This window comes from Capra hircus, chromosome 19 (assembly GCF_001704415.2).
Source record: "Capra hircus breed San Clemente chromosome 19, ASM170441v1, whole genome shotgun sequence".
Lineage (NCBI taxonomy): Eukaryota > Metazoa > Chordata > Mammalia > Artiodactyla > Bovidae > Capra > Capra hircus.
Genome location: NC_030826.1, coordinates 34048163 through 34075010, shown reverse-complemented (window position 1 = coordinate 34075010; position 26848 = coordinate 34048163). Strand labels below are relative to the sequence as shown.

The 26848-nt window shown below is 63.2% G+C and overlaps 2 protein-coding genes across 6 annotated transcripts; one reads left to right on the top strand and one right to left on the bottom strand.

Moving 5' to 3' along the window:
• LLGL1 (LLGL1, scribble cell polarity complex component) lies at positions 1-14846 on the top strand. 3 transcript variants are annotated; one of them, XM_018064776.1, is made up of 23 exons: positions 1-138; positions 3312-3409; positions 5201-5282; positions 5373-5503; positions 6527-6685; positions 6779-6941; positions 7019-7154; positions 7443-7497; positions 7588-7742; positions 7816-8039; positions 8205-8272; positions 9229-9382; positions 9465-9569; positions 9947-10239; positions 10366-10510; positions 10585-10738; positions 12066-12361; positions 12767-13031; positions 13113-13227; positions 13437-13540; positions 13732-13852; positions 13998-14084; positions 14288-14846. In XM_018064776.1, the coding sequence occupies exons 1-22, from the start codon at positions 58-60 to the stop codon at positions 14074-14076; spliced, it is 3183 nt and encodes a 1060-aa protein (XP_017920265.1). In that variant the 5' UTR covers positions 1-57; the 3' UTR covers positions 14077-14084; positions 14288-14846. The 3 variants fall into 3 exon arrangements, with proteins under 3 accessions (XP_017920265.1, XP_017920263.1, XP_017920264.1); XM_018064774.1 differs by having other exon boundaries at positions 13431-13540; XM_018064775.1 differs by having other exon boundaries at positions 3-138; positions 7022-7154; positions 13431-13540.
• Positions 14807-26793, bottom strand: FLII (FLII, actin remodeling protein). Of its 3 annotated transcripts, none has more exons than XM_018064771.1 (30): positions 26664-26793; positions 25043-25153; positions 24583-24654; positions 23414-23494; positions 23011-23096; positions 22767-22928; positions 22517-22620; positions 22123-22298; positions 21882-22039; positions 21242-21326; positions 20751-20898; positions 20453-20589; positions 20100-20312; positions 19786-19965; positions 19104-19186; positions 18914-18988; positions 18616-18699; positions 18340-18511; positions 17743-17847; positions 17461-17652; positions 17005-17193; positions 16788-16927; positions 16469-16700; positions 16201-16355; positions 16049-16109; positions 15844-15972; positions 15612-15718; positions 15415-15520; positions 15241-15306; positions 14807-15156 (listed from the first exon to the last, which is right to left on the bottom strand). In XM_018064771.1, exons 1-30 carry the CDS (start codon positions 26724-26726, stop codon positions 15022-15024), a joined length of 3807 nt encoding a protein of 1268 aa, XP_017920260.1. In that variant the 5' UTR covers positions 26727-26793; the 3' UTR covers positions 14807-15021. The 3 variants fall into 3 exon arrangements, with proteins under 3 accessions (XP_017920260.1, XP_017920261.1, XP_017920262.1); XM_018064772.1 differs by having other exon boundaries at positions 20453-20586; XM_018064773.1 differs by having other exon boundaries at positions 24583-24692; positions 26664-26776.

Here is a 26848-nt window from a genome sequence, read left to right as displayed (position 1 = left end):
GGACCGGCGGGGCCGCGCGGCGCATCCTGCGGGCGGCGGCGGGCGGCCGGGCGCAAGATGATGAAGTTTCGGTTCCGCAGGCAGGGCGCAGACCCGCAGCGCGAGAAGCTCAAGCAGGAGCTCTTCGCCTTCCATAAGGTGCGGCGGCGGGCCGGGGGCAGCTGGCTGGGGGCGGGGGCCTGGCCGGAGCCACGTCGGGCCGGGGGAGGGGGCGCACGCCGGGCCGGGCCGGGCCGCCCAGCTCCGCTCCGCCCGAGCCGTGCGCCTGCATCCCTGCCCTCCGCTTCCCCAGCTCATGTCTCCGCGCCTCGGACTTCGCTGCCCTCTCCCCGAGGGGCCTCTCCGCCTCCGTGCGGCTCTCAACTCTCCCTCTGGTTCCACTCGCTGCCTCTTTATCTCTTTCTTGGGGACCTCGGCGCCCCTGCGCGGCCCTTGGGCCCGATTTGTTTTGCTTTCGCACCCAGGCTGCTGGGGAGGAGTGCTGAGTGGGGGCAGATGTTGGGGGGTGGGGCTGGGAAATCCCTTCCCGGTTCCTCCTCCCTTCCCCCACTGCCTGGGACTCCCGCCTGAGCTGTGCCCGGCCTGCCCGGGGCTCCAGGGGGGATGCCTGGCCGTGTAACCAACTGCACTTCGAATCCTGGGGTCTCAGTTTCCCTTGCGATGAAATGGGGCCACTGTCTTCCCTGCTGCGGACTCTGTCGCGGGGGCAGCCGACCCACCGCTTCTGGAGCCTTGGCGGAGGTGGGGGTGGAGGGCTGCTCCTTCCTTTCTTTCCTGGGTAGGGCCAGAGGGGCCGCGGGAAAGGGGCTGCCTTCAGCCCCGCCTCCCTACGCTGGTGTGTGGTTGAGAGAGGCCCGGCCTGCCCCTTGCTAACTGCCCCCAGGGGTGTCACTTCTGGCTTCAGTTTTACACCCAAGCCCTCTGATCACAGGCCCCCTTGCTGCTCTTGGGGCTTCGAGTCGTTATGCTCACATGAGGGTGACAAAGTTGAGGTTCACAGAACTGACGACTTGGCCAGAGACGGAGTGAGTGGGGGCTTGGTCTTTGTGCGCCCTTGTCAGTGGGATTTGACTTCAGCTTGAGAGCCAGGGCCCCTTGGAGGGGCTGCTGTAGGTCCTGAGAGGCTGGCAGGAGACCCTGGTCCAGGGAGACGCTCTTTAGGCACTGCTCCTGCACTGGCCGAGGCCGGGATGTTTCTCAGGGCAGACAGGGTTTCCCAGGTGGCAATAGAGGGTGCCAGGATCCTCTGGCTTGCTGGCCAAGGGGCCCAGAGGGGAGGCTAGTGCTCAGGGGTTCCCAGGTGGCCCCTTCCTATGCTGAGTGACTGAGGGTGAGCCCCTCGAGGTGAGAGGACAGTGTGGTGGGGCAGGTGTCATGCTAAGGTGTCACTTCCTCAGCCAGGGAGTCGAGGTGTGAAGCTGGGGCCCCAGAAAGGTGGAGGGAAGGCGCTCCCCCATCTGGCCCGTGGTGGCAGAAGCTGGGCTCCATGCTAGGGTGGGCAAGGCCGCATTCTGAGTGGGCAGCAGTGGTAGGAGGGGGGTGGACTTAGGCAGAGGGTCACTAGAGGGACTGGCAAGTGATCACTAGAAAATAGGTCCCAGGGACTTCCCTGGTGGTCCAGTGGTGAAGACTGTGCTTCCACTTCCTGGGGCTCGGGTTCGATCCCTGGTCCAGGAACTAAGATCCCACATGCCGCGTGGCAACACCAACAAGCAAAACCAAAAAGCCTCAGATTCCCAAGTGGCCAGGGGTGGAGGGTGGTCAGGGTGAGTGTGGACTTTGGACTGTCTTGGGTCCAAATCCCAGCCCTGCCCCTGGTTGCCTGTTGTGTGTCCACTCTGTGTCATCTTAACACATACTGCCTTGAGGGGCCAGTGTCCTAGCTGGGGAGACAGTGAGAAGATGAAACAGGGAGTGGGGTGTGCAGCTGGCAATGGCTGGGCTGGTGGTCAGTGCCGTGGAGGAAGTCAGGCAGGGGAGGGTGTAGAGGGGCGGCTGCTGAGCCAGCGGTTGTCTCCTGAGGTGGGGGAAGGCTCCACAGCGGGGAGGGCACATGCCAGGTAGAGGGATTGTGGTGGGTGTTCTGGTCCTGAGGCAAGAAGCTTTCATGGTGGACTGGAGGAGAGCGGAAGGCCAGCAGCCAGGGGTCCATGGAAGGGAGGTCGGAGAGGGCCAGGTGGTAAGGACTAGGCTTTTGACTTGGAGTGAGCTGGGGGTCCCTGAGGGTCCTGAACAGAGGAGCAGGCCACAGGACCTGGTCAGGTCCAGTGTGGGCACGGCGGTGTCAGTGTTTGCCACCCCTCCCTGGTCCAGTGGTCCACTCTGTCCTCAGGTGGGCTCCCCAGTGCCTGGATGGGAAGCTGAGGCTCGCACAGTGCTGTGACTTGCCCAGGGCTGAGCCAGCTGCTCAGACAACTCAGTCCTTGCCTGGATGGGCTGGGGCTGGAGAAAGACACAGGCCTCAGGGGACTAGGGGTTCTTACAAAACCTGTGTGTTGATGACGCAGTGCTCAGGAGGAACTGGCGGCCACATGTGGTATCCCACCTTGGTATTGGGGGCTGGCGGCCCAGAGGTGCAGCCCCTGGGGAGGGCTCCTAGCCAGGCCTCGGGGTTGATTAGGGGCTCCTTGTGTCGGTGGGCGGGTGGGGGAACCAGGGCTTTGCCAGGAGCAGGGAATCCGGTGGGAGCTGTTCCATTGACACCCCCAGTATGCAGCACTGCCTACTACCCTGACCAGGGATGGGTGGGAACCATGTGCCCCAGTTTCCAGATCGGAACCTGAGTCTGGGAGGTGCGTGACACCTTCAGGGACTGGGCAGGTAGCACCCTCTGTCTGGGCCCCCCTCTTCCTGTCTCTGGGGCTGGGAGTGGGGAGCAGCCCTGGTTCAGGGGAGTCAAGAGCCTCTGCCTAGCCAACCTTGGGTGCTGGTCTCTGACTGCCATGCAGAGCCTGTGAGTGTGGGGTACCAGGGACTGCACCCCAGTTCAGTCTGCCTGGGTGAGTGGGGTGCAGAGCCTACCTGTGGGGCAGCTGGGGTTCGCATCTGTGCCCGCGCATCCTCCCTTGCGAGCCCCATTCTGTTTGTTGTCGTGGACCCAAGTGTCAAGTGGGATGGGTCTTGGCTGGGAAGGCCTGTGGTGGGGCCAGGGCTCAGGCCCTTCCTCACCCGCTGGAAGTGTGGTCATCCATCTCGCAGCTGAGGACACTGAGGTTGGGGGCCCGGGCATGCAGCAGGGACAGAGCTGGAGACTGCCTTGGGTGGGCCTCGGGTGAGGGCTGTGCCTTGCAAACACCCCCACCTCCCTGCAGACCGTGGAGCATGGCTTCCCCAACCAGCCCAGTGCGCTGGCCTTTGACCCTGAGCTTCGTATCATGGCCATCGGCACCCGGTCTGGGGCCGTCAAGATGTATCCTTTGGGGTTGTGGCTAATGTGTGGGGCGCTGGGCCGGGCCCCTGGTGGAGGTCGTGCAGCTGCTGCCCTGAGGCGGCGCCTCAGAGACGAAGGGGTCCACAGCTGCCCATCGCTGCAGCCAGTTACCTCGGCAACCCTCCCATTGTCCCAGCAGCTGTGACTGGGGAGGTGGGCTGGGGCTGGCAGCACACGGTCCCCAGCAAGGGTGGCGGGAGGACCAGGGTCACAGCAGGCCTTACCCTTGAAACCGGGTGCACACATGTGTGCCGGCCTGAAGACACGTATGTCCAGCCGAGGGCTGGGGGCAGTGCCAGGCTCGGCGTGGCGAGCGCAGCACAGCCCCCACCTGGATGCTGGCCCCGCACAATGGGCCTGTGAGCCGCACAAAGGGCCATTTTCCTGAGAGCTCCAAGGGGAGGGGGCGGGGCGGGGGAGGTTGGCAGCTGGATGCCTCCTTCCTGCTGTGGAGCAGCCCACCCCCACTGCAAGAGGTGAGTCCCCCAGGTGGGGCCCAGGTGCAGGGTCTGGCTGGCCACCACAGGGTGGGATGGGATCTCCCCATCCGGGACTCGGGGCACCGGTCGGGCAGTTGTGAGTTTGCCAGCTCCAGGGACCAAGTGGAGGGGCTGGGTCTAGGTGTCCCCTCCTCTTCCGCGGACACCGAGGCATCGGTGGGACAGGGAGGAGACGGTCCCCTGGTCGTCTGCACCAGGCTGCTGCCTGCCCAGGAGGCCCCTCCCTGCCTGCTGCTCCTGCCTCCAGCTGCTGCCTGCCTGTGGGAGCCGTGGTCCCATGGCCCCTTCTGCCCGGCAGTGTGTCTCTGCAGGTGGTGGGGTCTTTGTAGTGCACCAGCCCCTCATGCTGACAAAGGATGGGCAGCCAGACGGCCTCAGAGGAGGACAGGCCCCCCGACCTCAGACCACTCCTGCCCATGCCCTGGGTTAGGAAACTGAGGCTGCCCACAGGGGCCATTCCACCCCCCAGTCTGGCCCATCTCCCTGGCGACCTGGTTCCCGCCCAGCACTCCTGCCTCTTTTGTCCCGTTGTCTGTGTTCTCCCGGCTCCAGCTCCAAGCAACGGCTCCTGCCTTGTCTCCCAGCAACGTTGCTGACCCCAGCCTAGTCCTCCCCCTTGGGGCCCCTCGGCCCGCCATCCACGGTGAAGCCTGAGGTTGCTGGGACGCTGGCGCTCACACCGGGCACTTGTAGTGAGGCATCCGCCTCTCCAAGTCCCTGGGGCCTCTCCCAACTCAGTGGGGGCTGCCAGCCCCACCAGGACATGAATTTCCTGGCCTGCAGCTGGCAGCGGCCTGTGGTTGTGGAGAGGCAGCCTGGACTCTGCTCTGCCCCCGGCTTCCTGGGCCTGGCATCTCTGCCCATGATGCCAATGTGCCAGGCCACCTCTTGCGCACACAGACCCGTGAGGCTGACACAGGGCCGTGAGCTGGGCCCGGGCCAGGTGTGCTGGGAGAACTTGCGTTCTTAGGTGTCCTGTGTCTGCCCCAGGAGGCAGGCGAGCAAGTCACTGGCTGGTTTTACAGATGAGGAAGGGAAGGCCATACGCAGCACTGACTTGCAGGACTGAATGGGTCTGCATCCTGAGTGCAGTGCTTCTTCCAGAGAGGAACCCCCAGACCTGGGAGGGCCCCTGGACAGGGCTAGGTGACACCCCTCCCCGTGTCACCGGGGGCCTGATGCAGTGGTCCTGGGGAGGCGGGGCTAGGTGATCCCTGGTGTTGGTGTCCTGGCCTGTGCCTGCTTTCCACCCTTGACTCGTCACCCTCAGCTACGGTGCCCCTGGCGTGGAGTTCACGGGCCTGCACCGAGATGCGGCCACTGTCACCCAGATGCATTTCCTGCCTGGTCAGGTGAGCCTCGGCCCCACTGCCGGCCCCCAGAAACCCCCTGCCCCGTCCCCGACCCCAGTCAGCTTAGTCCTGGTCTTACTCACCCGCCAGGGTCGAGTCCTGACCCTGCTGGATGACGACAGCCTCCACCTGTGGGAGATTGTCCACCATGACGGCTGCGCCCACCTGGAAGAAGCCCTCCACTTCCAGGCACCCAGTCGGCCTGGCTTTGACGGCGCCAGGTACCGAGGGGCTTGGCCGGCTGTGGCTGCCAGATGTAGTGAGGGGCCTGTGAAGGTGCAGTGGGGACAGGAAACTGCCCCAGGGCTGGGACTCGGGGTGGGGTGGTGCACGTCGGCCTGGGCCTGGGTCCAGAGAGCTGTTCGGTGGACTTTGTGGGCGTCCCAGGTGAGCCCATGGTCAGCAGGGAGGGTCTGTGCCCTGGCACTGCCGGGGCCCAGGAGGCCCTGGGTTGGGGAGGGTGTGTTCCAGAGCCTGGGGAGTGGCCCTGTGCCTCGGCAGTGAGGGGGGCATCTGGGGCAGGAACTGACCGTAGCACCGGTCCTCTGAACCCTTAGACAGGGGCAGGACAATGGGCCCTACTGTGCAAGGAGGAGAGGGCAGGTCATAACAAGAAGGGTTTCCCTTGGTTGTGAGGTGCTGGCGGGACGCCCCAGGGGGCAACAGCATGGGCGTCAATGCTCAGGGGGAGAGGAAGGGGCCTTGTGGTTCCTGGCCCGCAAGCCCTTGTTGGAATGGCTGCAGCAAGTCTGGCCAGGACACAAGATGCCCATCCAGCTCAGAAATAGGCTTGTCCTGCTTGGGCTTGGACCCAGTGTGGATCGGGGTGTTCCAGCTCTTGCAGGGGAGTGATCGGAGGCCCCCTCCAGGGTTAGGGAGATGTCTGAAGACATGGGGCTTCCTGATGGGGCTTGGAGGCAGAGTCCTGGAGCTTGTGGTCCCTGCCTAGGCAGGAGCTCTGGGTCGCCATCCCCTCTGGGTCGGGGGAAGAGCTCCAGGGCCTGTCTCCAAGACCTGGGGACCTATTTTTATCCCTCTCCCTGCCGACGTCCTGGTGAATAATTGAGTGAGCTGGCTATGGTGTCTGCAGCCACCACCGTGGCCTTCCTGGGCGCCAGCCCCCTGCATGACCAGGGCCCAGCAAGTCCAGAGGGGCTGTAGTGAGCTGACAGTCACGGGCCCCCGTGCCCTCCCCAGCAAGTGTGCAGGCTCCCACCCTCACCTGCTTCCCCTCGGCCCCACAGCGGCCTGCCCAGCCTCGCCCACATCACAGTGGTCCTGCTGGTGGCTGTGGGTGACATGGCTGCCCTGGGCACCGAGGGCGGAAGCATCTTCTTCCTGGATGTTCCCACCCTGACGCTGCTTGAGGGGCAGACCCTGGGCCCAGACGAGGTTCTGCGAAGGTGAGAGGCCACCCAGCTTCCCTGTGCCCCCTCCCCCAGCCCCCCGCCCCCTCACTGGCCACCCCGTCCGCTCACTCCCTCTGCCGCCTTCAGCGTGCCTGATGACTACCGATGTGGGAAGGCGCTGGGCCCCGTGGAGTCACTCCAGGGACACCTGCGGGACCCCACCAAGATCCTCATCGGCTACAGCCGGGGCCTGCTGGTCATCTGGAACCAGGCCGCTCGCTGTGCCGAGCGCATCTTCCTGGGGAACCAGGTGTGTGGGTGAGGCTGGCAGCCACCTGGGGCCTCTGCTCATGGCCGCCAAGCTCACGCCTTTCTCCCGCCCCACAGCAGCTGGAGAGCGTGTGCTGGGAGCGCAGTGGCCACACAGTGGTTAGCTCGCACAGCGACGGCAGCTACGCCATCTGGGCCGCGGACACTGGTGACTCCCCAACAGTGCAGCCCACGGTGGCCACCACGCCCTACGGTGAGTGTGGGGGACCTGTGTAGGGTTGGCTGTGACCCCAAGCTCCAATGCCTCAGTGGGGGAACTTCAGGGGGGATGTGTGGAAGGTGGCAGGACCAGGCCAAAGGTGAGACCATCCCCTCTGCCCCACATTGGGTAGCGTGCCTTCCCCTTGGGATGCAGGGAACAGCCACCCAGTGGGGATGATGGAGGCAGGAGGGGGATGGGGCAGTGGTGAGAAATGTGATCCAGGGCCCTCAGGTCCCTGCCTGAGAGCCTGCAAGTGAGGCCATTGCTGTCCCCCCACAGGCCCCTTCCCCTGCAAAGCCATCAATAAGGTCCTGTGGCGAAGCTGTGCGTCTGGGTAGGTGGGGCCTGCCTGGGGGTAGGGTCGTGGGGGTAGGCTCTCCCAGAGCCCCACCAGCTGCTCACACGGCTTTCTCACCCTGAGCAGTGAGCACTTCGTCATCTTCAGCGGTGGCATGCCCCGCGCCAGCTATGGTGACCGCCACTGCGTGAGCGTGCTCCAGGCTGAAACCCTGGTGACACTGGACTTCACCTCCCGCGTCATTGACTTCTTCACGGTGCACAGCACGCGGCCTGAGGATGGTGCGTACCCAACCCCCCGAAGGACCCAGCCCCGCACGTCTTTGCGGCTGCGCTCACCCACCCTGTCCTGCAGAGTTCGATGAGCCCCAGGCCCTCGCTGTGCTGCTCGAAGAGGAGCTGGTGGTGCTGGACCTGCAGACACCCGGCTGGCCAGCTGTACCCGCCCCGTACCTGGCCCCCCTGCACTCTTCCGCCATCACCTGCTCAGCCCACGTCGCCAATGTCCCTGCCAAGCTGTGGGCCCGCATTGTGAGCGCCGGGGAGCAGCAGAGCCCCCAGCCGGCCTCCGGGGCCTCGGTGTGTGCCGGGGGGGGAAGGTGGGGCAGGGGTCCCCTGGGGGTGTACTGCAGGCTGGGCCCGAGGAGGGGATGTGGCAGATGTAAGTGGGACACCTGCTTGGCCTTTGCGTCCTGCACGTGGCACCTGGCGTGACTTCAGCTTACACCCGTCTCCATCCCCCAGAGCTGGCCCATCACTGGGGGCCGGAACCTGGCTCAGGAGCCATCCCAGCGAGGCCTGCTGCTGACCGGGTAGGTGACACCTCTCCAGCCCAGTTGTGACGGGTGTGTGAGCGTGTGTGTGTGGGCGAGCAGGGTCTGGTGGCACCTGCGCAGGTGCGAGAAGGCCTGTCCTGGGCCTGGCGGGTGCTGACCTGCCCACTGACTCAGGCCTGGCCCCTGGTGGGACCAGGTCACCCTCTTCCACCGGGTGCATCAGGTGAAGCCTCCCTAGACTCTGGTTTAAGGCCCATCCCTTCTTCTTGATGAAACTGAGCTCCACCCACTCAGCCTGCCCCGGGACCGGAAAATCTGGGCCAGCCCACGCCGAGCTGCCCAGGGCAGGTGCCGGAGAGCCCAGCCTGGGCCTGGCGGGCGCCGACGTGCCCGGTGACTCAGGCCCCACCTTCTTGCCCAGCCCCTGCCGTCTGCCTGTGCCGGGACCCTCAGGCCTCTGGAGGTGTCCCGGCCAGCCCGCAGACTTTCAGCTTTTCCCGCCCTGGCTCTGGGCTGCCACCACCGACTCCGGGCCCTGACCCGGGCTCTATGGCTATGTCCTGGGCTGCACCCCCAGCTTCATCTCCTCCTTCCCTGCTTCCTCCTGGCCTCCCCAAGTTAAATGCTCCTGCCCTAGCACACTCCTCTGCTCTGGGGCATCTCTGGTCACGTGTTCTGGAGGCCCCTGGGGGCAGAACCCCCATGGTCCTCTGTCCTCTGAGTCACTTCTCCACACCTTTTCTCATTATTTCCAGTGATATTTCTGCACCTTCTCACCCTCTCTGCGGGGAAGGGCCCAGGCGCTGTGGCCTGGCATACAGTAGGTGCTCAGTACTTGCTTGCCCTATACAGTTGGTGCTTCCTGTTTGCTGTATGCAGTAGGAGTCTAGTCAGTGTTTGGCCTAGGTGCTGGGGGCCCAGTGAGCGGTTGCTGGCTGAATGGACATGAAGGGGTGGGGTGGGGCCCTGGGCCTGATGCTGCCTCTCCGCAGCCACGAGGACGGCACGGTGCGCTTCTGGGATGCCTCCGGTGTGGCCCTGCGACCGCTCTACAAGCTCAGCACTGCCGGCCTCTTCCAGACGGACTGTGAGCACGCGGACAGCTTGGCCCAGGCCGCCGAGGACGACTGGCCACCCTTCCGCAAGGTGCGAGCCCCCCACCCCTTCCCGGCCCGGGGAGCCTGGTCTGGGCTCTGCCTTGTCACCAGTTCCCCTCCCACCCCCGCAGGTGGGCTGCTTCGACCCCTACAGCGATGACCCGCGGCTCGGCGTGCAGAAGGTGGCGCTCTGCAAGTATACGGCCCAGATGGTGGTGGCCGGCACTGCGGGTCAGGTGCGGCCGAACTGTTGCCAGGGCTGCGGGGCTCGAGGGCTTCTGGCGGGTCCGGTAGGGTGCTAGAGCAGTTGGCCTGGCAGAAACCCAGAGGTGGAAACGGGGGAGGCCAGCTGGGGCCTTGGGACCCTCACAGGGTTGGGGCCGGGGCAGGAGCACCTGTGTTAAGTGAACCCTGGGAGGGCGGGGCCTGCAGGTTTTGGTCTCCATGGTGTTGCTCAGTGAGGGCCCTGGTATACAGTAGGCACCAGTCAGTGCTTATTCAGAGGATGCTCTCCAGACACTCCTGGAAGCACCCTGGCAGTGGTGTCACTGGCTCGGGCCGGGTGGGGGTGCCCTGTCCTCCAAGCTGACTGCCCCCCCCCACCCCCGACCAGGTGCTGGTGCTGGAGTTGAGTGACACGCCGGCAGAGCAGGCAGTGGGCGTGGCCAGCCTGGACCTGCTGCAGGACCGCGAGGGCTTCACATGGAAAGGCCATGAGCGGCTGAGCCCGCGCCTGGGACCGCTGCCCTGGCCAGCCGGCTTCCAGCCCCGCGCTCTCATCCAGTGCCTGCCACCAGCCGCCGTCACAGCCGTCACACTACATGCTGAGTGGGGCCTCGTGGCCTTCGGGACCAGTCATGGCTTTGGCCTCTTTGACTACCTGCGCAGGAGCCCCGTGCTGGCCAGGTGGGTGTGAGCAAGCCCCTCCTGAGGTTCACGGGGGCACTGCCAGCCTCGCAGGGCCCCGCTGGGGGAGGTCTGCCCCTCGGCTGCTGGACTTGTGCTTCCCTGATGGCTGGCCTGCACCCCTAGGTGCACCCTGCACCCCAGCGACTCCCTGGCCATGGAGGGGCCACTGTCCCGCGTGAAGTCGCTCAAGAAGTCGCTGCGCCAGTCCTTCCGGCGCATCCGCAAGAGCCGTGCATCGGGCAAGAAGCGCATGGTCACCGGCAGCAAGGTGGGGCGGCAGGCAAGGCGGTCAGGGTGATGGGGGCGGGGGCAGGATGGTGGCCCGACCTTGCGCCCCTCCAGTTGCAGGAGGCCAACGCACAGCTGGCGGAGCAGGCCGGTCCCCAGGATGTGGAGGTTACGCCCGTGCAGCGCCGCATTGAGCCCCGCTCAGCCGACGACTCCCTCTCGGGTGTTGTGCGCTGTCTCTACTTTGCAGACACCTTCCTTCGAGATGGTGAGACTGGGCAGGGTGGGCAAGGGTGGTGTGTCCTTGGTTCTCTGGGAAACGGGTGATGGGGTGGACCTGTGCCTTCTGGAAGGCTGAAAAACACTGTGTGCCTCCTGAGTACCAGGATGTGCTGGTGACAGGGTGCCCTGACCCCCAGCACCCCCTGGAACAACCAGGGTGAGGCTCGGTGAGTGGGTGGGGCAGGCCTTAGACCTGGGCAGAGAAGGGAGCCCAGGATCTGGGGAAAGTACGGGCTGCAGCTCCAAGGCCTAGGCGGATGTGACTCGCCTGGGCAGTATGACTGGAGCAGAGGGCAGGCCTGGGAGGAGCTGGTTTTGACCCCAAGTGGGCAGAGCTCCGGCAGGTCCTGCCTAGGGCAGTGGTGCATTGGGGTTTATGGACAGAGCTGCTGATCAATTTAACTTGGTAATGGGGCATTTCAGCCCCGCACCGACTCCCCACCTGTTCTACATACATTGTGTATCTTATAAACACACGATTTAAACATAACGAAGGTCACTGGGCAGCTCAGGGTGTGCCTGGTGGACGTCACTTCTGGCACAGGGCCTGTGTCAAAGCCCGGAGTGTGGCTACTAATGGCTGGCTACTGTTGCCTGTCACCCTCAGCCCACAGGAGACCCCATTCATCTCGGAAATGCCTTCTCAGAGTTGGGATGGGGTCAGCGTCCAGCTCGTGTGCGCGTGGTATCTCTGCTTCTTTCCTCCTCCATCTGGGAGGGGAGCCCCCCACTTCTAATGTCATTTGTTGAGGGCCCCTTTGTCTGGGGGATCTTCCTACTGTCTACATGTGGCAGCCCGGGGAGGGGGTGGGAGGTGACCTGGTTCCACTGTCTCCCTGAGAAGCGTGGCTTCCTGTTGCTCACCTGTTTGTTGCTCGAGTATCCCCTCCATCCCAACTAAGATTGTTGCTGAGGCCACCAGGCCATTGAGGGTGCACAGTGTGACTGCCCGGTCCACCCGCACCCCAGTGTTTTTAGCTGTCTACTCAAGAGCCTTCCCTTTCCTAAGGGAGTTGAACTGTGTGGTGTGCATCCTGGATGGGCCCGGGACTTGGTGCCTGGGTGCTCTGAGGGTGGGGCCCGAGTCCAAGTCTTTGGGGGACTGGTGATGAGCTGCGTCACTGGGATGCTGGGAGAGGTCTGAAAAGGTCAAGGTCCAGTTTGATGTGCCTGTGGAGAGACCCTAGAGGTCACTCCTGTGCCTGCAGGGGCCAGCCGGAGTCACCAGGGATGTAGGAGAGACAGTCCAGGATCCCAGGGCACCAGAGGGGAGGGGTGGCACACACCCACCTCACCAGCCTGTCTCCCCGCAGCTGCCCACCATGGCCCCACCATGTGGGCGGGCACCAACTCGGGCTCCGTGTTTGCCTATGCACTGGAGGTCCCAGCGGCAGTGGCGGGTGGTGAGAAGCGGCCAGAGCGGGCGGTGGAGGCTGTGCTGGGCAAGGAGGTGCAGCTGATGCACCGTGCCCCAGTGGTGGCCATCGCGGTGCTGGATGGGCGCGGCCGTCCACTGCCGGAGCCCTACGAGGCCTCGCGGGACCTTGCACAGGCGCCTGACATGCAGGGTGGCCACGCCGTGCTCATCGCGTCCGAGGAGCAGTTTAAGGTGATTAGTCTCCAAGACCCCTTGGGGTTCTCGTCTTCTGGACACCCTCGGACCCTTGGCCTGCATACATCCCTGCTCACTGGGACCTCCTGAGAGCCTCCAGCCGTGGCAGAGGCACCTTGGGGAACCCTGGTGCCCCTCAGGACCCTTGAGCACTGCCTTGGGTGGTCTGGCAGGAGCTTGTGGTGTGGGGTACTGGCTTCCAACTTGACCACCCAGCGTGACTGGCTTTGCCACAGGTGGAGGGGCCTGGGAGGTTTCTGGGCTGTGGAGCTGTGGTCAGGGTGGCAGCTCCGGGTGGGTGGTGCCGGGTGGAGGAGGTGGTGGGGGCCAGGCTAGACTGGGGACACTGGGGTGTGTACTGGCCCGGGCTCCGCTTAGCACCCACTCCCCACCCACCTCCAGGTGTTCACGCTACCCAAGGTGAGCGCAAAGACCAAGTTCAAGCTGACAGCCCATGAGGGCTGCCGCGTGCGCAAAGTGGCCCTGGCTACCTTTGCCAGCGTGGCCTGCGAGGACTACGCGGAGACCTGCCTGGCCTGCCTCACTAACCTGGGTGACGTGCACGTGTTCTCTGTGCCGGGCCTGCGGCCCCAGGTGCACTATGCCTGCATCCGCAAAGAGGACATCAGCGGCATCGCCTCCTGCGTGTTCACACGGCACGGCCAGGGTGAGGCGGGCAGGCGGCTATAGTCAGGGCTTCCGGGAGGCAGGGACATGGCCCTTTACTGTGCTTCCTGCCCCCTCCTAGGGTTTTACCTGATTTCTCCCTCGGAGTTTGAGCGCTTCTCCTTGAGTGCCCGGAACATCACCGAGCCACTCTGCTCTCTGGACGTCCGTTGGCCCCGTGATGCCACCCGTGTCAGGTGCATGAAGGGGTAGCCCCTGGCCAGGGGTTGCAGTGCTGGGACCAAGGCTGGGCTCATTCCATCCCCCAATTGAGCAAGCAGCAGGGTGGCCCTCCCCGGTCATCCCTCTGGCCCCAGGGCTCAGGAATGGGAGGGCGGGGGTCTGGCTCTCAGGCCATGAGATGCCTGCCTAGGGTCTGCAGCACAGCCCATCTCTGCAGCCACAGGTCCCGAGAGTCGCCCAAGCTGAGCCAGGCTAACGGGACCCCGGGCATCATCCTGGCCCCACAGAGCCGTGATGGAAGCCCCGATCCCATCTGCAAGGAGGCTGGTGAGGAGGCCGCGCGTTAGCTGGGCAGCTTGTCTCATGGCGGTGGGGGTGCTCTGCAGGAGGCAGCTCTCCAGAGGGTCCGGGGAGGGGTGGGTTGGTGCCATGGTCCACCGTGGGCTGGTTTGGGACCAGGTCAAGTGTGGACAGGGCCTTGGAGCCCTAGAAGGACCCTGTTCACTTCCTCCCTGCAGACACCCTAGAGCCACCTGAGGCCATGCTCTCACCTATGTCCATTGACTCGGCCACCAGTGCCGACACCACACTGGACACAACGGGGGACATGACGGTGGAGGACGTAAAGGATTTCCTGGGGTGAGGAGCTGGCTGGGTCCACAGGAGGGGCTGGTCGCTCCCAACTTCCCTCCCCAACCCTTCAGCCAACCTCATACCCCAGCTGGGCATGAAGGACCGAGGAGGGCCTGACCCCAGATCTGCTGATGGCTGCCCCTCCCTGCAGCTCCTCAGAGGAATCTGAGAAGAACCTGCGGAACCTGTCAGAAGAGGAGGCTCGAGCCTGTGCCATCCTGATCAAATGAGGCTGCAGGTGCGTGGCCTGGTCCCGAGTCAGTACCTCCCCAGCCTCTCCCGACACAGACCCTGTGGCTCCTTCTGTGCCGGGGTCATTGCTGCCCCCTCCCTTGCCTCGGGGTTCAGGCAGTTGGAGACTGGTGGTGGGACATGTGTGGCCAGGCTGCCTGCCCCGTTGGACCTCCGTGGCCTTCTGCTGATCTTGTTTCTCTCTGCTAGGGAGGCCGGAACTGCCGGGTCACCCTGCCCTGCTTGGAGCTGGAGCCAGGGGCCTGGTTCTCCATGCAGACCTGCACCTGCTAACTTCGGGGTTCTGTGGGGCTTGCCAGCCTGGCCCTGAGCCTCAGGACTCCACCAGGCCCTGCCTGCAGGCAGAGGCCACCCGGAAGGTCAGGCGCCACAGGGGAGGCCGCAGGGCTCACGGCTACCACCTCCCAGGCCATGTGCCGTCCCCCCTTCTCCTTTTACAAAGAGTATTTTTCTAACGCCTGTGCCGGGCACCACAGTCATTTCTAAAACTATTTTGGTACTTGCTCCTGGGCCAGCACCCCCTCGACCCCCCTGCTGCGTGCAAGTATGTGTGTGAGAGCTCCACTTGGGAACCAGGACCGAGGCCTGGCCTTGTGTGCGCGTGTGTGTGTGGTGGGGGGTCAGGATGGGTCTCCTGTAGATTGTACTCTGGGGGGCTTTTTTCCTGTCATTTTTGTTAAATTAGCATTTTAAAATTAAAAATACTGATTTTTAATATTGAAAATAAAAGCATTTAATATCTCTTAAAGGGCAGCCACACCTGCTTTATCCCTGGCAGAAGAGGGGGAGTCACACGTGAGCTCAGTGGAGGGAGATTGCTTTGCCAGATCCCTGGAGACACTGGTTAGGGTCACCCCACTGGTGGCGCTGGGGACGGTGGCACTGGGGCACTTATCCCTCCATAGAGGTGGAGTGCGGTGGCCTTAGGCCAGGGCCTGGCGGAAGGTGCTCCAGGCGTGGAAACAGCGGGTGAAGGCGTGCTGCTCGTTGCCCTTGCGCACGAGGCGCAGGCGGCGGGGCCGCTCGTGCTCCTTGGAGCGCATGTGCTGGATGTACACCTGGGGGGTGGGCAGGGGGTTGGTGAGGGCAGCCCCAGCCTCGGCCCCTCCGCCAGGCCCAGCCTCGGCTCCTCCCCTGCTCACCTGGCAGGCCTTCAGGCTCAGCTTGATCTCTACCTGGCTGGTCTGGGATCCCACCCACATGTAGACCTGTGAGGACAGCAGGGTATGTGGTCTCCCAGCCTCAGAATGCCTCTTTAGGGACGGTCAGGCTCCCAGCATGGGCAGAGTCGGGCGGGGAGGGGGGGCGTGTCTCACCTCTTGGCCGTTGTCTAAAAGCATGATGTCGTCGTCTGCCAGGTCATCTTGGCAGAAATCAGAGCACTTCTCAGTCACCGCGAAGTAGCCCTTCTCATTGGAGCATCTGGGGGAAGTCAAGGATCAGGGAGAGGCTGAGGGTCATGGCAGCAGGGCCAGGACTGAGGACGCTGGGAGCAGTGGCGGGGTGACCTCACCGGAAGAGCCGCGTGTGCTTCATGTACTCAGCGTCGTCGTCGTAGGGCTTCTGTGCACCGATGCCCACCCAGAAGAAGTTCTCCGGCTCCTCGCCCTCGTTGATGACCTGCGGGGAGAAGGCTGGTCAGCTCAGGGATCACAGCTTGCCTGCCCCCACCTGGTCACCACCCCCTGCCTGGCCCCCGAGTGCCCCCTCCCTGTTACCTGACCACCTGCCCCAACCCCGGTCACCTGCTTGCTGTAGGAGGTCTCAAACATGCTGTTCAGGATGTCCTCTGCCAGCTTGGCCTCGTCGGGGTCTGATGCCCGGCCCACCCACGCGTACACAATTCCCTGGTTGTCCTCGCTCTCAAAAGGAACCTGGGTGTGTGTGGGTCAGGTCAGGCCCACTCTGCTCCCCATCCTGCCCCTGAGTCCCAGCCACACAAGACCCCACCTTGAGGATGAAGCAGAACTCCGAGTTGAGGAGGCTAGAGTCCGTGTTGATTTGGATGCACCTGGGGGAGGGGCGGGGAAAGAGGGAGGGGTCAGCTGGGAGCAGCCAGGCCCGCCCCCTGTGTACCCACGCCCCGCCCCGCAGCCAGGCACCGGGTGCAGAGGGCGCTGCCGTTGGTGCGGATCTGGTACAGGCTGGGCTGCAGGGTGCCCTGGGCAGCCTTCCTTTTGCCCCGGTGTATAATGAACTTCCTCTTGAAATGGGACAGGAACTTGGGGTTCTCCTGCTGCTGCGTCATGCGCACCACCTGCAGGTGTGGAAGCATCAGGGGCAGCTCCCTGGACCCCCACCCTGCTCCCAGTGGGGCAAGCCTCCCCAGGAACGCCCCCTGCCCAGGGCTCTGGGGCAGGGCCCCCGCACCTCCAGCTTGCCAGGGAAGAGGCTCTCGAACTTCTTCTGCAGACTGAAGGTGAAGGTCAGCCAGCCCATGTTGGAGGCCTCGCGGCCCTGCCAGAAGTACACGATGCACTGGAAGTCCTCCTCAGGCTGCTTCTCCTCCGCCTCCGCTGCCGCCTCCTTGCCCTCCTTGTCCTCGGTCCCCGCCTTCTCCTCCTCCTTCTCCTCCTCCTCGTACTCCACGGGGACCCAGTACCTGCAGGGTCATAGGGCGGTGGGCAGGCCTGAACCGAGGTCCCAGCACCGGGGGAGGGTCGTCTACCTGCAGAGGAAGGCCGTCTACCTGCAGAGGAAGACGTAGCAATCCTGCGTGTAGAAGTGGCCGAACTCCTCTTCCGGCAGCCGAGCGAACTTCTTGCCCTCGAGCACGAAGCCCTCCATGCCGTCCAGGTCCTCGTTCCACTCCTCCATCAGCTGCTCGGCCTGCGTACGAACCCACCCGTCACAGTGGGACCGGCACAGCCGGCCCTCCCGTCCCGCGGCCCGGGGCTCGCGCCCACCTCGGCCAGAGCCATGGGCGGCTGCCGCGGCAGGAAGAGCGCCGTGAGGTCTGCCTTCATCTGGTCTTTCTTCTCGGCATCACGTTTCACCTTCCCCGAGAGCCCCGGGCCCTGCTGCATGGCCTCTGCATTGCGCGTGTAGTCCACACTCAACACGTCGTCCCAGTTCTTGAACTTGGCCTTGAACACCTGAGAAATTACAGCCGGAGGAGACGGGGTCCGTGGAGCAGGGCGGGGCCTGGGACCTGGAACGGGGCGGGGCCGGAAGGGGCGGGCTGGAGGGGTGTGGCCTAGGAGTGGGAGGGACGGGTAGGAACGGGGCTGGGCTGGCAGCAGTCCTGGAAGCTGCGCAGGGAGTGTACAAAGTCTGTAACCTGTTCATGGGGCGTCAGGGCAAGAATGCGGTCGCAAGACCTCGGGCAGGAAGCCTCCGATGGCGGCTACATTCATCCGCACCTGTGCCTCAGTGCCCTCGAGGCTGCGGCTGACCATGGCGTGGCGTGGTCGGTGGAGCATCCCGCACAGTTCCTGGCCCAGCTTGAGGGCTGCAGCACGCACCAGGCGTGGGGACTTGCGGCCGAGCCAGATGAACACGTCGGACCAACAGTCCAGGATGTACACGCAGCGAGTGTCCAGCAGGCTCTGCAGCTGCGGGGCCCCAAAGGCTGGAGGTCAAGGCCAGGGTCATCCAGCAGGGAGGAATCTCAGTCCAGGGGCCCAACTACCTGTGAGTCTCACCAGTCGCATCCGAGGCATCAGTTCCACTTTGGGCCTCTTCTTATGTTCCACGGAGAGCTTGTAGTTGATCTGTGGCAGCTCCAGGTAGCCCAGGCCCAGGCCCACCTGGCAGGAGCAAGAGGTGGGTTTAACTAGGGTGGGTCTGGGGAACACAAGACCAACTCAGCAGCCCCTGGTCAGGCTGGCCACTGTGCTCAAGTCTACAGCCTGCTCCTCTCCAGACTAGTCTCCCTGTACCCCAACCTCCTTTCCAGGAAATCCTACCAGCGGAAGGGTTGTTAAACCTGCCTTCCCTCTCTGGGTCCTTACAGATTTTCTAACTGGTCCTTTTCCTGCCCACAACACCCCCATCTTCCTGTCACCCACAGAGTCAAGACCAGGTGCTCAAGCCAGGCACCCATGTGCTTCTCGGCCTTCCTCTCCAGTCCCACCTTCCTGGAACCACAGAGCCTGATGCTAGTTTCCATGGCCCCTCTCAGACCCTGGCACTTCCTGCCCAGGAGGTGGCACCCTCTCCCCACCAAAGTCCAGAATGAGACCACAGCTACCGCAGTGGTGCAAAGGCCTGCCCATATCCTGACCACTGACGAAACTCACCTTATACAGCTTGGGCTGGGGTGGCCAAAAGTCATCAGGCACATGCTTCTTGATCTCAGAGGGCTCCCCACCCAGCGCTTCCCAGAACTCTGGGGGCTCCTGGCCCTGTATCAGCAGTGAGATCTCTGCCTTCCCTTTTCGCTCATTCTTGTTAATTTTCTCCGCAAAGAGCCTGAGGGCAGGTGCAAAGCCTTAGTAAGGCCCATACCTCCTCAGGTGACCATGTTCCTTTGCACAAAGCACCCAGGATGTCTGGGCAGGGTGCAGTCCTCTTACCTGGCCTTGGTAGTGCTGCTCAGCGTGGCCTGGGCCCCTCGCCACACGTAGATGTCCAGCCCTCTGTCCAGCAGAAAAACAAACCTGGACAGAAGGGGTGGGAGGGGCTGCAATGGGCCACATGCAATAACTCCCCCTGTACCTCTGACCTCACCCCAAATCCCTCCTTGCTGGCCTCCTGCCAATCAATGTGGGACAAGGGCTGGGTGGCCTCTTATCTAGAGCCCAGCTTTGTCCCCCCACACTGGTGGGGAGAAGGTACGGGGTTAAGCACGCCACCTCACATCATGGGGCTCACCTTGGGTCCAGGGAGGCCCCCTTGAGAGGCACGGGCTCCAGCTTGATGTTCTTCTTCCCATACACACGGTACATCCTGGGGGCCAGAGCAGAAGTGGCTTAGGGGGGCACCAAGGGCAGATTTACCCCAATGCCCTCCCCCATCCTTCCCAACTGAGTCCAGCTCAGTGCCGCTCACACACAAGCCTCACCTGGTCACATAGTGCGTGTCCTCCACAGTGTAGAAGCCACTGGCTGTTCCACCTTCAATGTAGGAGATGTCATTGTCAAATACCTGTGAGAGGGTACGTGACCTTTTACTGAGCTGCCCCCCTACCCCCACCAAATACCACCTGTCAGGAGACGCAGAGTTGTATACAGATGGATCAAATGCTATGAATCTATGACAATGTTAAAAAACAATATAAGATCTATGCCTGCAGACAAACACACTTGGGGTGTCAGTATACACACAACCATGAACCCGTTTGCTCCTGTGCAAGACACAGTATGGTAAGATACAAGCGTATCAGGAGACAGGATGGCAGGTTTACAGAACATGGCAAACTTAGGTCAAAGTACCCACAATCTTGTGCAGGTGTCTGCATGTGGCCAGCTGGTGGCAGGCCAGCATCCCTCACTGACCCAGTTCACTGAATGACTCTGGCCCTGCCCTTGGCCCCACCTCCTTGGTAGCCAGTCCCTTTGCAACTCTTGCTTCAATTTCCCGTCTCTCCTGGCTACACCCCCACCAAGCGGATTCCCAAACCAGCCTGGCCTCCTCATCTTTACCTGACCCAGCACCCAACCGGTGGTCTCATCTCACTCCTCTGACCTCACCCCATCTGTCCCCACACTGGACACATCCCTGTCAGCCCCGCCCCGCCCCCGCACCTGCAGGAACTCCTCGCTCTCGTCGCCCATCTCCTCGCGCACCGTGCGGCACTCGGCACCCAGGTAGTTGCGCAGATTGACGGCGTGGATGGCAGAGCAAGCCTTCTTGTCGAGTGTGGCCTCCCCACCGATCCAATAGTAGATCTCCCAGTTCAGAGAACCGCTGTCATCCAGAAAGGTCTGGAGGCCGGGGCAGCGTCTGGGTCAGCCCCTGCCAGCGGCACCGCCACGCGCTGCAGAGCTCTCCCCTCCCACCCCATCCAGAGCGATCCAAGAGACGCCCCCGCAGCCCCTCAGAGCATCCAGACTCGCACCTTGAGCACGATGTAGCAGTCTGCCTCGTAGAACTTGCCGTGGAGGTCTTCCTCCACCAGCACAGGCACAAAGTTCTCGATCTGCCAGATGGTCAAGCCAGGCAGCTGGCCCACGTCCTCGGTGAAGAACTCCGAGTAGTCAAGGCGTGGCTTCTCCAGGCCCTGGTCCCAGCGCCGCACCTTGCCCCCAGGCGCTCCAGCCTCGGCGCTCTCCTGGTGGGGGCGGGCACAACATTGGCTTGACTCTGCCCATGCCCAGCTCTGGTGGAGTGGAACCCTTCTGCCCTTGTCCCCTCTCCCACCGGGCCTGGGTCCCTGCCAAGCAGAGCCGAGCCCTGGTCCAGCCGGATTACCTCCTGCTTTCTGTTTTTTTCCTGGGCCACATCTGACATGCCCTTCAGCACCTGCTTGGCCTGATCGTCCTGGGCCGAGTCCTTGCGCCTCCGAAGCCGCATCTTGCGAGCCAGGGGGTCCTTGGGCCCACTCCCTGCTGAGTGGAGGGGCACATGGCTGACCCGGCTGGCTCCGACCCCTTCATTCCCAGGGCATCCAGCCAACCAGGGGCCAATCCCACACCCCCTATCCAGAGAGAACATCCCACCCTGTTTACAGATGAGTAAGTTAAGGCCCAGAGAGGCATCCTATGCTCACCAGCAGCTGCCGCGGCCACCGTGGCAGGGGAGGCACCCGCCAGCCGCAGCTGGTTCTGCAGCGAGAAGTCGATGTTGTACCACTCGGCGGCACGGTCCACAGGCTTGGGGGGCATGACCAGGCTGGGGTTCTCCCGCACGTCCAGGACCTGCCTCGTGGGTGAGCAGAGCGAGCGCTGAGCCCCGGTTCCCCCTCAGTGCCCCCAAACCCCATCTCCACCTCTGCACCACCAGGGCCAAAGGGCCCAGGTCCCCACCCTGCCGCCCCCGTGGGCCTGGCTTCCCCATCTGTGAAGAGCGGCCTCACAGGCTGGCTGTGAGGCTTAAGTGACAATGCCAAGTGTGATGTGGATGCCGGATGCACGTCACCCCCTCCCCACCCTGGCACCAGCCACCCCTCCAGAAGCCCCTGCTGCCCTCTCCCCAGGACCCCACTGCTTGGTCTTTCCTGGGGGTCTGTCCCCACCCCCCAGTGCCAGCTGCCCGCCCGACCTCAATCTCCGTCAGGAAGTGGATGGCCTCTGGGAGAGTCACCAGGCGGTTCTTGTTTAGGACCAGCTTCCTCAGCTTTGTGCACCTGTGAGGACACAGTTGGGCCTCAGGAGTAGGCAGACAGGGGCCTTCCAGTCCTGGCTTGGGGAGGCAAGTAGGACCAGAGGGCCTAAGCAGCCCGGCCAGTTAAGAAACCAGCCAGCTTCAAAGCGCCCAGAAGCCTGGGGGCGGGGTGAGTTCCTTTGTGGCTGAGTGACTGGAGGCCCTTTCTGTGGCTCCTATAGGGAAGCATCCTCCACTATGGCCTTCCGAGAACCAGAGACCCCTGGACACGAGCAAAAGGGCATCAAAAACCATGCTCTGCCCTCAAATTAGCTCAGAAGCTGCCAGGGGTCCTCTGTTCTCACCGCCGGGGACTATGCTAGTGGATGCTGTGACCTCGGGGAGCAAAGGCAGCACAGCGTCTCAAAGGAGGCAGCAGCACAGTCCCTCTGGCCTCACCCCTTGTCCCTGCAGGGTGCTTGGGGAACCCACTGGCATGAGCCCAGTGTCTTTATCCACAAATGCAACTCAACCCCTCGTGTTCTGTACAATGCACAGAGACCACGGGGGCAGGGGAGGCCCCGCTTCAGCCCAGCACCTGCAGAGGCTCTCAGGGATCAGCTCCAGCTTGTTGTTGGCGGCCATGAACTCCTCCAGGCTGGACAGCTTGCCAATGCCTGAGGGTAGCCCGTCAAAGTCCAGCTTGTTGGAATTCAGGTACAGCCTCTTCAGCTTGGTCAGTTTGCAGATGGCCGACTGTACAGGACAGCAGATGTGGGGTCAGAGGTGGGTGCCAAGATGGCCTGTGGCCGCCCCACCCTCCCCAGACCTGCACACACAGGCAGCGAGGTCAGCTGGTTCCGGGACAGGTTCAAGGTCTCCAGGTGCACCCACTGGTCGATGCACAGGGATAGCTCCGCGATCTGGTTGCTGCTGAGGTTGAGGCGCCGCAAGCCAGGCAGGGCATACAGGCACTCGGGTACACGCGTCAGATCATTGCAGGACAGGTCCACATCTACGCACAGGTGAGCATGTCAGCTGGGGCCCCTAGCGGCTCCAAGGCAGCTATGTGAAGCCTGGCTACTCCGGCTCTGTGGCCTCAGGCACGTGATGGGTGGGAACCACACCCCTCCCCCTGGAGGCACCCCTCCCCCTAGAGACTTTTAGGGAAGCAGGGTCCAGCAGCCTCCTCCTGAGGAAGGAAGGGGCTGAGGGCTCCCAGGGACCACCCACCTGCGAGGTGGCTCAGGCCCTCCAGGCTGGTGGGCAGGTTGCTCTGGGTGCGCTGTGTGTTCCGCAGGTGCAAGGTCTGCAAGGCTGTCAGTGCCGGGAGCTGCCTGTGGGGGGATGTGGGGAGACACTGCCTCAGGCCAGGGGCAGGGCCCGAGGGTGGGTGTGGGCAGGGCAGGCAGGATGGCTGGTGTTGACAGCTAGGCAGGCGGATGTCGACCCAGCTAGGCCAGTGGAGAGGGCGGGCGCCCACCGGAGCTGGGCATGCAGCAGCGGGTTGCCATTAAGCACAAGCGTCTGCAGGTGCACGAGCCGGCGCATCTGGGGGGGCAGGCTCTCCAGGCGGTTCTCGCTGAGGTCCAGGTACAGCAGGTCAGTGAGGTTGATGAAGAGCTGGTTGGGGATGGTGTCGATGCTGTGGGCAGAGGGCCAGAGGTCAGGGCTGCACTCCGCTTCCGGGGTCAGCCATCTCCCCAGCCTAGCCCGGCACGCGGCACCTGTTGTGGCTGAGGTTCAGCACCAGCATGTTCTTGGCGTTCTCCAGCTCCCGCGGGCACTCTGTCAACTGGTTGTAGCTCAAGTCCTGGGGAGGGGGTGAGGCCGGGTCAGGGGTAGCAGGGCTGGCCCCACCCCGCCAGGCCTGCACTACGCTCAAGGGTTGGGGTGGGTGCTGAGAGGGCAGCAGAGGAGGAGGTTTCCAGGCCAAAGGGAGACAGCGGGACCCTGGGAGGAAGGGGCCTAAGTCAGGGAACTGAGCAACCTTGGGCAAGGCACTGTCCATCGGACGTCTCCAGTTCCTTCATTTGTACAATAGGAAAACCATGGCCCCAGGGACCAGGGCGGTGGGGGGAGGGTCACTGAATAGTAGGGTTCACTGCCAGGTGGTGGGTGACCACTGACCAGGACTGAGAGATCGTCCAGCTTGAAGATATCATCAGGGACTCCTGAATTCTTCAGACTGTTGGCTCGAGCCACAATGGCCTGGGGATAAACCACAAGAGTCCATGAGCCCTGGCTTCCACTCCAAGGAGAAGCAGAGGTCAAGGAAGGCTACCTTCTCTGTCAGCCCATGGGAGGCCAATCCTGAGTGCTCTTCCACTCTGGCCTTTGCTTGTAGTCCCTCTACTGGGCAAGCCCTTCCTACTCTTCCAATGAGCTCCTATTCACACTTCAAAGCCCACCTCAAACATGCCCCACAGCCCAGCACACAGAAACATAAGGAACTGTTTCTGATGGAATAACCCCTCTTCCTCCCAGTTCCATAGAGCAAGATAGGGATGGAGCTCTGAGTCAGAGTTTCTGGCACAGATAGAAGAAGGCTGGACCAAAAGCATCAGAGTGTAGACATACAGCAAGCCTGTCTTCTGTGCCCTTAGGGCTGAAACCTGCTCAGGCTTTCATGGTGCAGGACATTAGGGCAGGATGGCCGAGGGGGGCAGAACGGACCAGGGGAAGGCACCATGGCCACAAGTGACAGAAGGAGAAACAGGAGCCACCACTGCGGCTCCCTCTCTGCCCAATGTCTGCGTGGTGACACTCTGCCACTTCACGGTGGTCACTGAAGGGCCATCTCGGAAAGTGCAGAGCTCAGCTTTAACCTGACTCCAGAGGTGTGCCCTTCGCATCTCAGGGCTCCAACCTTAAATGGGAACGACCACTGGAATGGCCTGAACATCTGGGACGGGAGGTTCCATGGAGAACAGCAGGGGGAATGACCTACCCAGACCACCTCCCCTGCCCTGCCCTGCCCCAGCTTTATCACTGGGGGTAAACCACAGGCAAGTGACCTGCCCCCTTGGTCAGTGTCCTCATCTGTGAACTTGGTGGAGGTCGGGATCACATTAAAGACCCTTGAGAAATAGCTGGAGTGCTGCTCGGCCAGGATCAGCTATCACAGCAGTTCAAAATGGATCAGACTTAGGTTTTTTCACCTTTTCTCCTACGTGTTACTCAACTCAGGTCATTACTGCATGCTCTCTCCCCACAAACCCCTGACACCAGGGTGGACAGAAGGGCTGGCCTTGCCCCCAGTCCCCACCTTGACTTCTGCAGTCTTGGGCAGCACTCACCCGCAGCGATGGTAGGCTGGACAGCTCCCCATGCAGCGTGGTTAGATTGTTGTGGCTCACTGACAGGTGTTCCTGGGCCGGCACAGGGTGTAGAGGCTCAGCAGGGTGGGCTGGGTGTCCACAGAGCCTCCACTGGCACCACAGCCTTCCCCTGTCCAAGGACCCTCCCATAGAGCCCCCATCCACCACCAGGGCCTTGCCCCACCCAGGGATCTTCCCACAGAGCCCCTATCTGCTACCACAGCCTTGCCCTACCCAGGCACCCTAGGCCACCCAGGTCCAGTCCACTCTTGCACCTTTCTTCCTTCACACACCTAGTCTTCTTGCATACCTCCCAGGACAGGGTGCTCATCCTCTCTCCACCAGTTCTGCTTGTGACAGGCAATGTCCTGCACAGGCTCTGTCCACCTGGCTAGCCCCATCCACCTGGACCCTCCCCTTCCTGCCCAAAGCTTCTTACCAGCTTCTGCAGGGAGGCCAACTCCTCTGGCAGGTAGCAAAGGCCGGTGCGGTTTAGCTTCAGCCATCGCAGGCTGGTCATGGCCTTGACGTTCTCAGGGAAGTAGCCACCCTGCGGGTATGTCACAGTGAGGCTGGTCTGGGACATGGTACCCTCGCTCTGCCACCTTGTGGCCCCCACTGCCCGTGGGAGCCTTTGGGGGCAATAGTCACTTCTAGTTGTGTGTGTGACCCCAGACACATCACTTGGCCACTCTGTCTCAGTTTTCTCACCCGTAGAATAGGGCTGATGAAAGCCCCCTGATGACAAAAGCGTCCTGAGAACCCACTGGTGATTAGGATGGCTGCTGACCTAAGACCCGCCTCTCCTGCTGGCTTCTTGGCCCAGGAAGGCTTATTCTAGATGCCACCCCAGAGTCAGCTGTGAGGTCGGATCAACTCAATGTTTTTGTCTTGCATCCAGGCCCTGCCTGTGCAATTTGTTGAACTGCACTTTGTGCCTCTGCCAAGGCCCCACCTGTGCCCTGCCACCCACCCCTTGCATGAGGCCCCAGCTCCCCACCCTTTCCCACACAGGCATAGCTTATTCATTAGTTCACTCACCCATTCGTCTCCCAGACTCAAATGCCCACCTCAGGACCCCAGCCCTGTGGCCAGAAGCCTGGGGAGGTTAATGCCTTCAGTGCTCTGGGCTAGTGCCCCTTCTCCCTACGGCCACATTCCCTGCTGGTGACTCACTCTCCTAGACTGAAGAGGACACTTGGGGACTCCAGGTGAGGACGGTGGGGATGGAGGCAGAGGAGTGTGCATGGTGGCAAGCGTGGGTAAATACAGGAAGAAAGAGCCTGTCTCCTCTGCCCTGACCCCAGCCACTGCCTGGACCACTGGACCCTGCAGACCCAGGCTGATGCTCCACTGACGCCAGCCAGGGTTGGCCCACTCATCCACCCTGAGGACCCTCCTGGAACCAGGCCATCTCTCAGGGCCTCCTCTCTGGTCACCAGCCCTCCGGCCTCATTCTCAGTTCTCAAGAACCACTGCCCCGCCCCGAGGCTGGGCTGGTGTTCCCAGCCGCCCTGGTCCGCCAGTTCCGAAGCTGCTCAGACAAATGGCACCCAGGGCCTCGCCCACCTGCCCAACACGTCCTCCACAACTAATCCCCGCCTCCAGGAGTTTCAAGGTAAGCCTCTCCAACAGACGAGAAGACGAGGCTCCGAGAGGGGAAGTGACTTGCCTAAGACCACACAGGATGGGGGTGGCGGGTGCGGGTAGCGCAGAGCCGGCGGCGTAACCATGAGTCAGGGCCCGGCTTGGGCTGTGACCTCACAGGGGCGGGGAGGGCTGGGGAGGCGCGAGCTCGAGCTCCGACCGGGACCCCCGGCCGGCCTGCTGGGGCCAGGCGCCAGGACCCAGCCGGTGGGCAGACCCCGCGCGCCCCGGCGCAGCTCCGGGACCCTACGCGCGCCCGCCCGCCCCGCCCGGCCTGGGCTGTCTTCGCGGGCGCGGGGCGGAGGCCTGGGACGTCGGGCCGGGGCGGGGTCCGGGCAAGCCCGTCCGCGGTCCCGGGCGCGCAGGAAGCGGAGGGGCGGGCTGGGGGTCCCGGCCGTCACCCAGAGGCTCACCTTGAAGTCGTTGCCGCTGAGGTCCACGCCGCGCACGAACGGCAGCACCCCGGTGCCCTCCATGGCGGCGCTGGGCTGAGGGGAGAGGACCGCGGGCGGGGCCCGGCGCTCGGGGCGGGGACCGCGGAGCCGGCGGGGCGGGGAGCGCGTCGGCCCCGCCCCTCAGCCCGGGGCCGCTCGGGGCC

Excerpts from the sequence above, each read along its gene's own strand:
- LLGL1 (XM_018064774.1), top strand. The coding sequence starts at position 58 with ATGATGAAGTTTCGGTTCCGCAGGCAGGGCGCAGACCCGCAGCGCGAG. Across the intron at positions 3,410-5,200 it reads CGGTCTGGGGCCGTCAAGAT|CTACGGTGCCCCTGGCGTGG; the intron begins GTATCCTTTGGG and ends CGTCACCCTCAG. Across the intron at positions 8,040-8,204 it reads AGCCGGCCTCCGGGGCCTCG|AGCTGGCCCATCACTGGGGG; the intron begins GTGTGTGCCGGG and ends TCCATCCCCCAG.
- FLII (XM_018064771.1), bottom strand. The coding sequence starts at position 26,726 with ATGGAGGGCACCGGGGTGCTGCCGTTCGTGCGCGGCGTGGACCTCAGC. Across the intron at positions 23,097-23,413 it reads TGGACGATCTCTCAGTCCTG|GACTTGAGCTACAACCAGTT; the intron begins GTCAGTGGTCAC and ends CCCCCTCCCCAG. Across the intron at positions 22,299-22,516 it reads GGGCCTGAGCCACCTCGCAG|ATGTGGACCTGTCCTGCAAT; the intron begins GTGGGTGGTCCC and ends ACCTGTGCGTAG.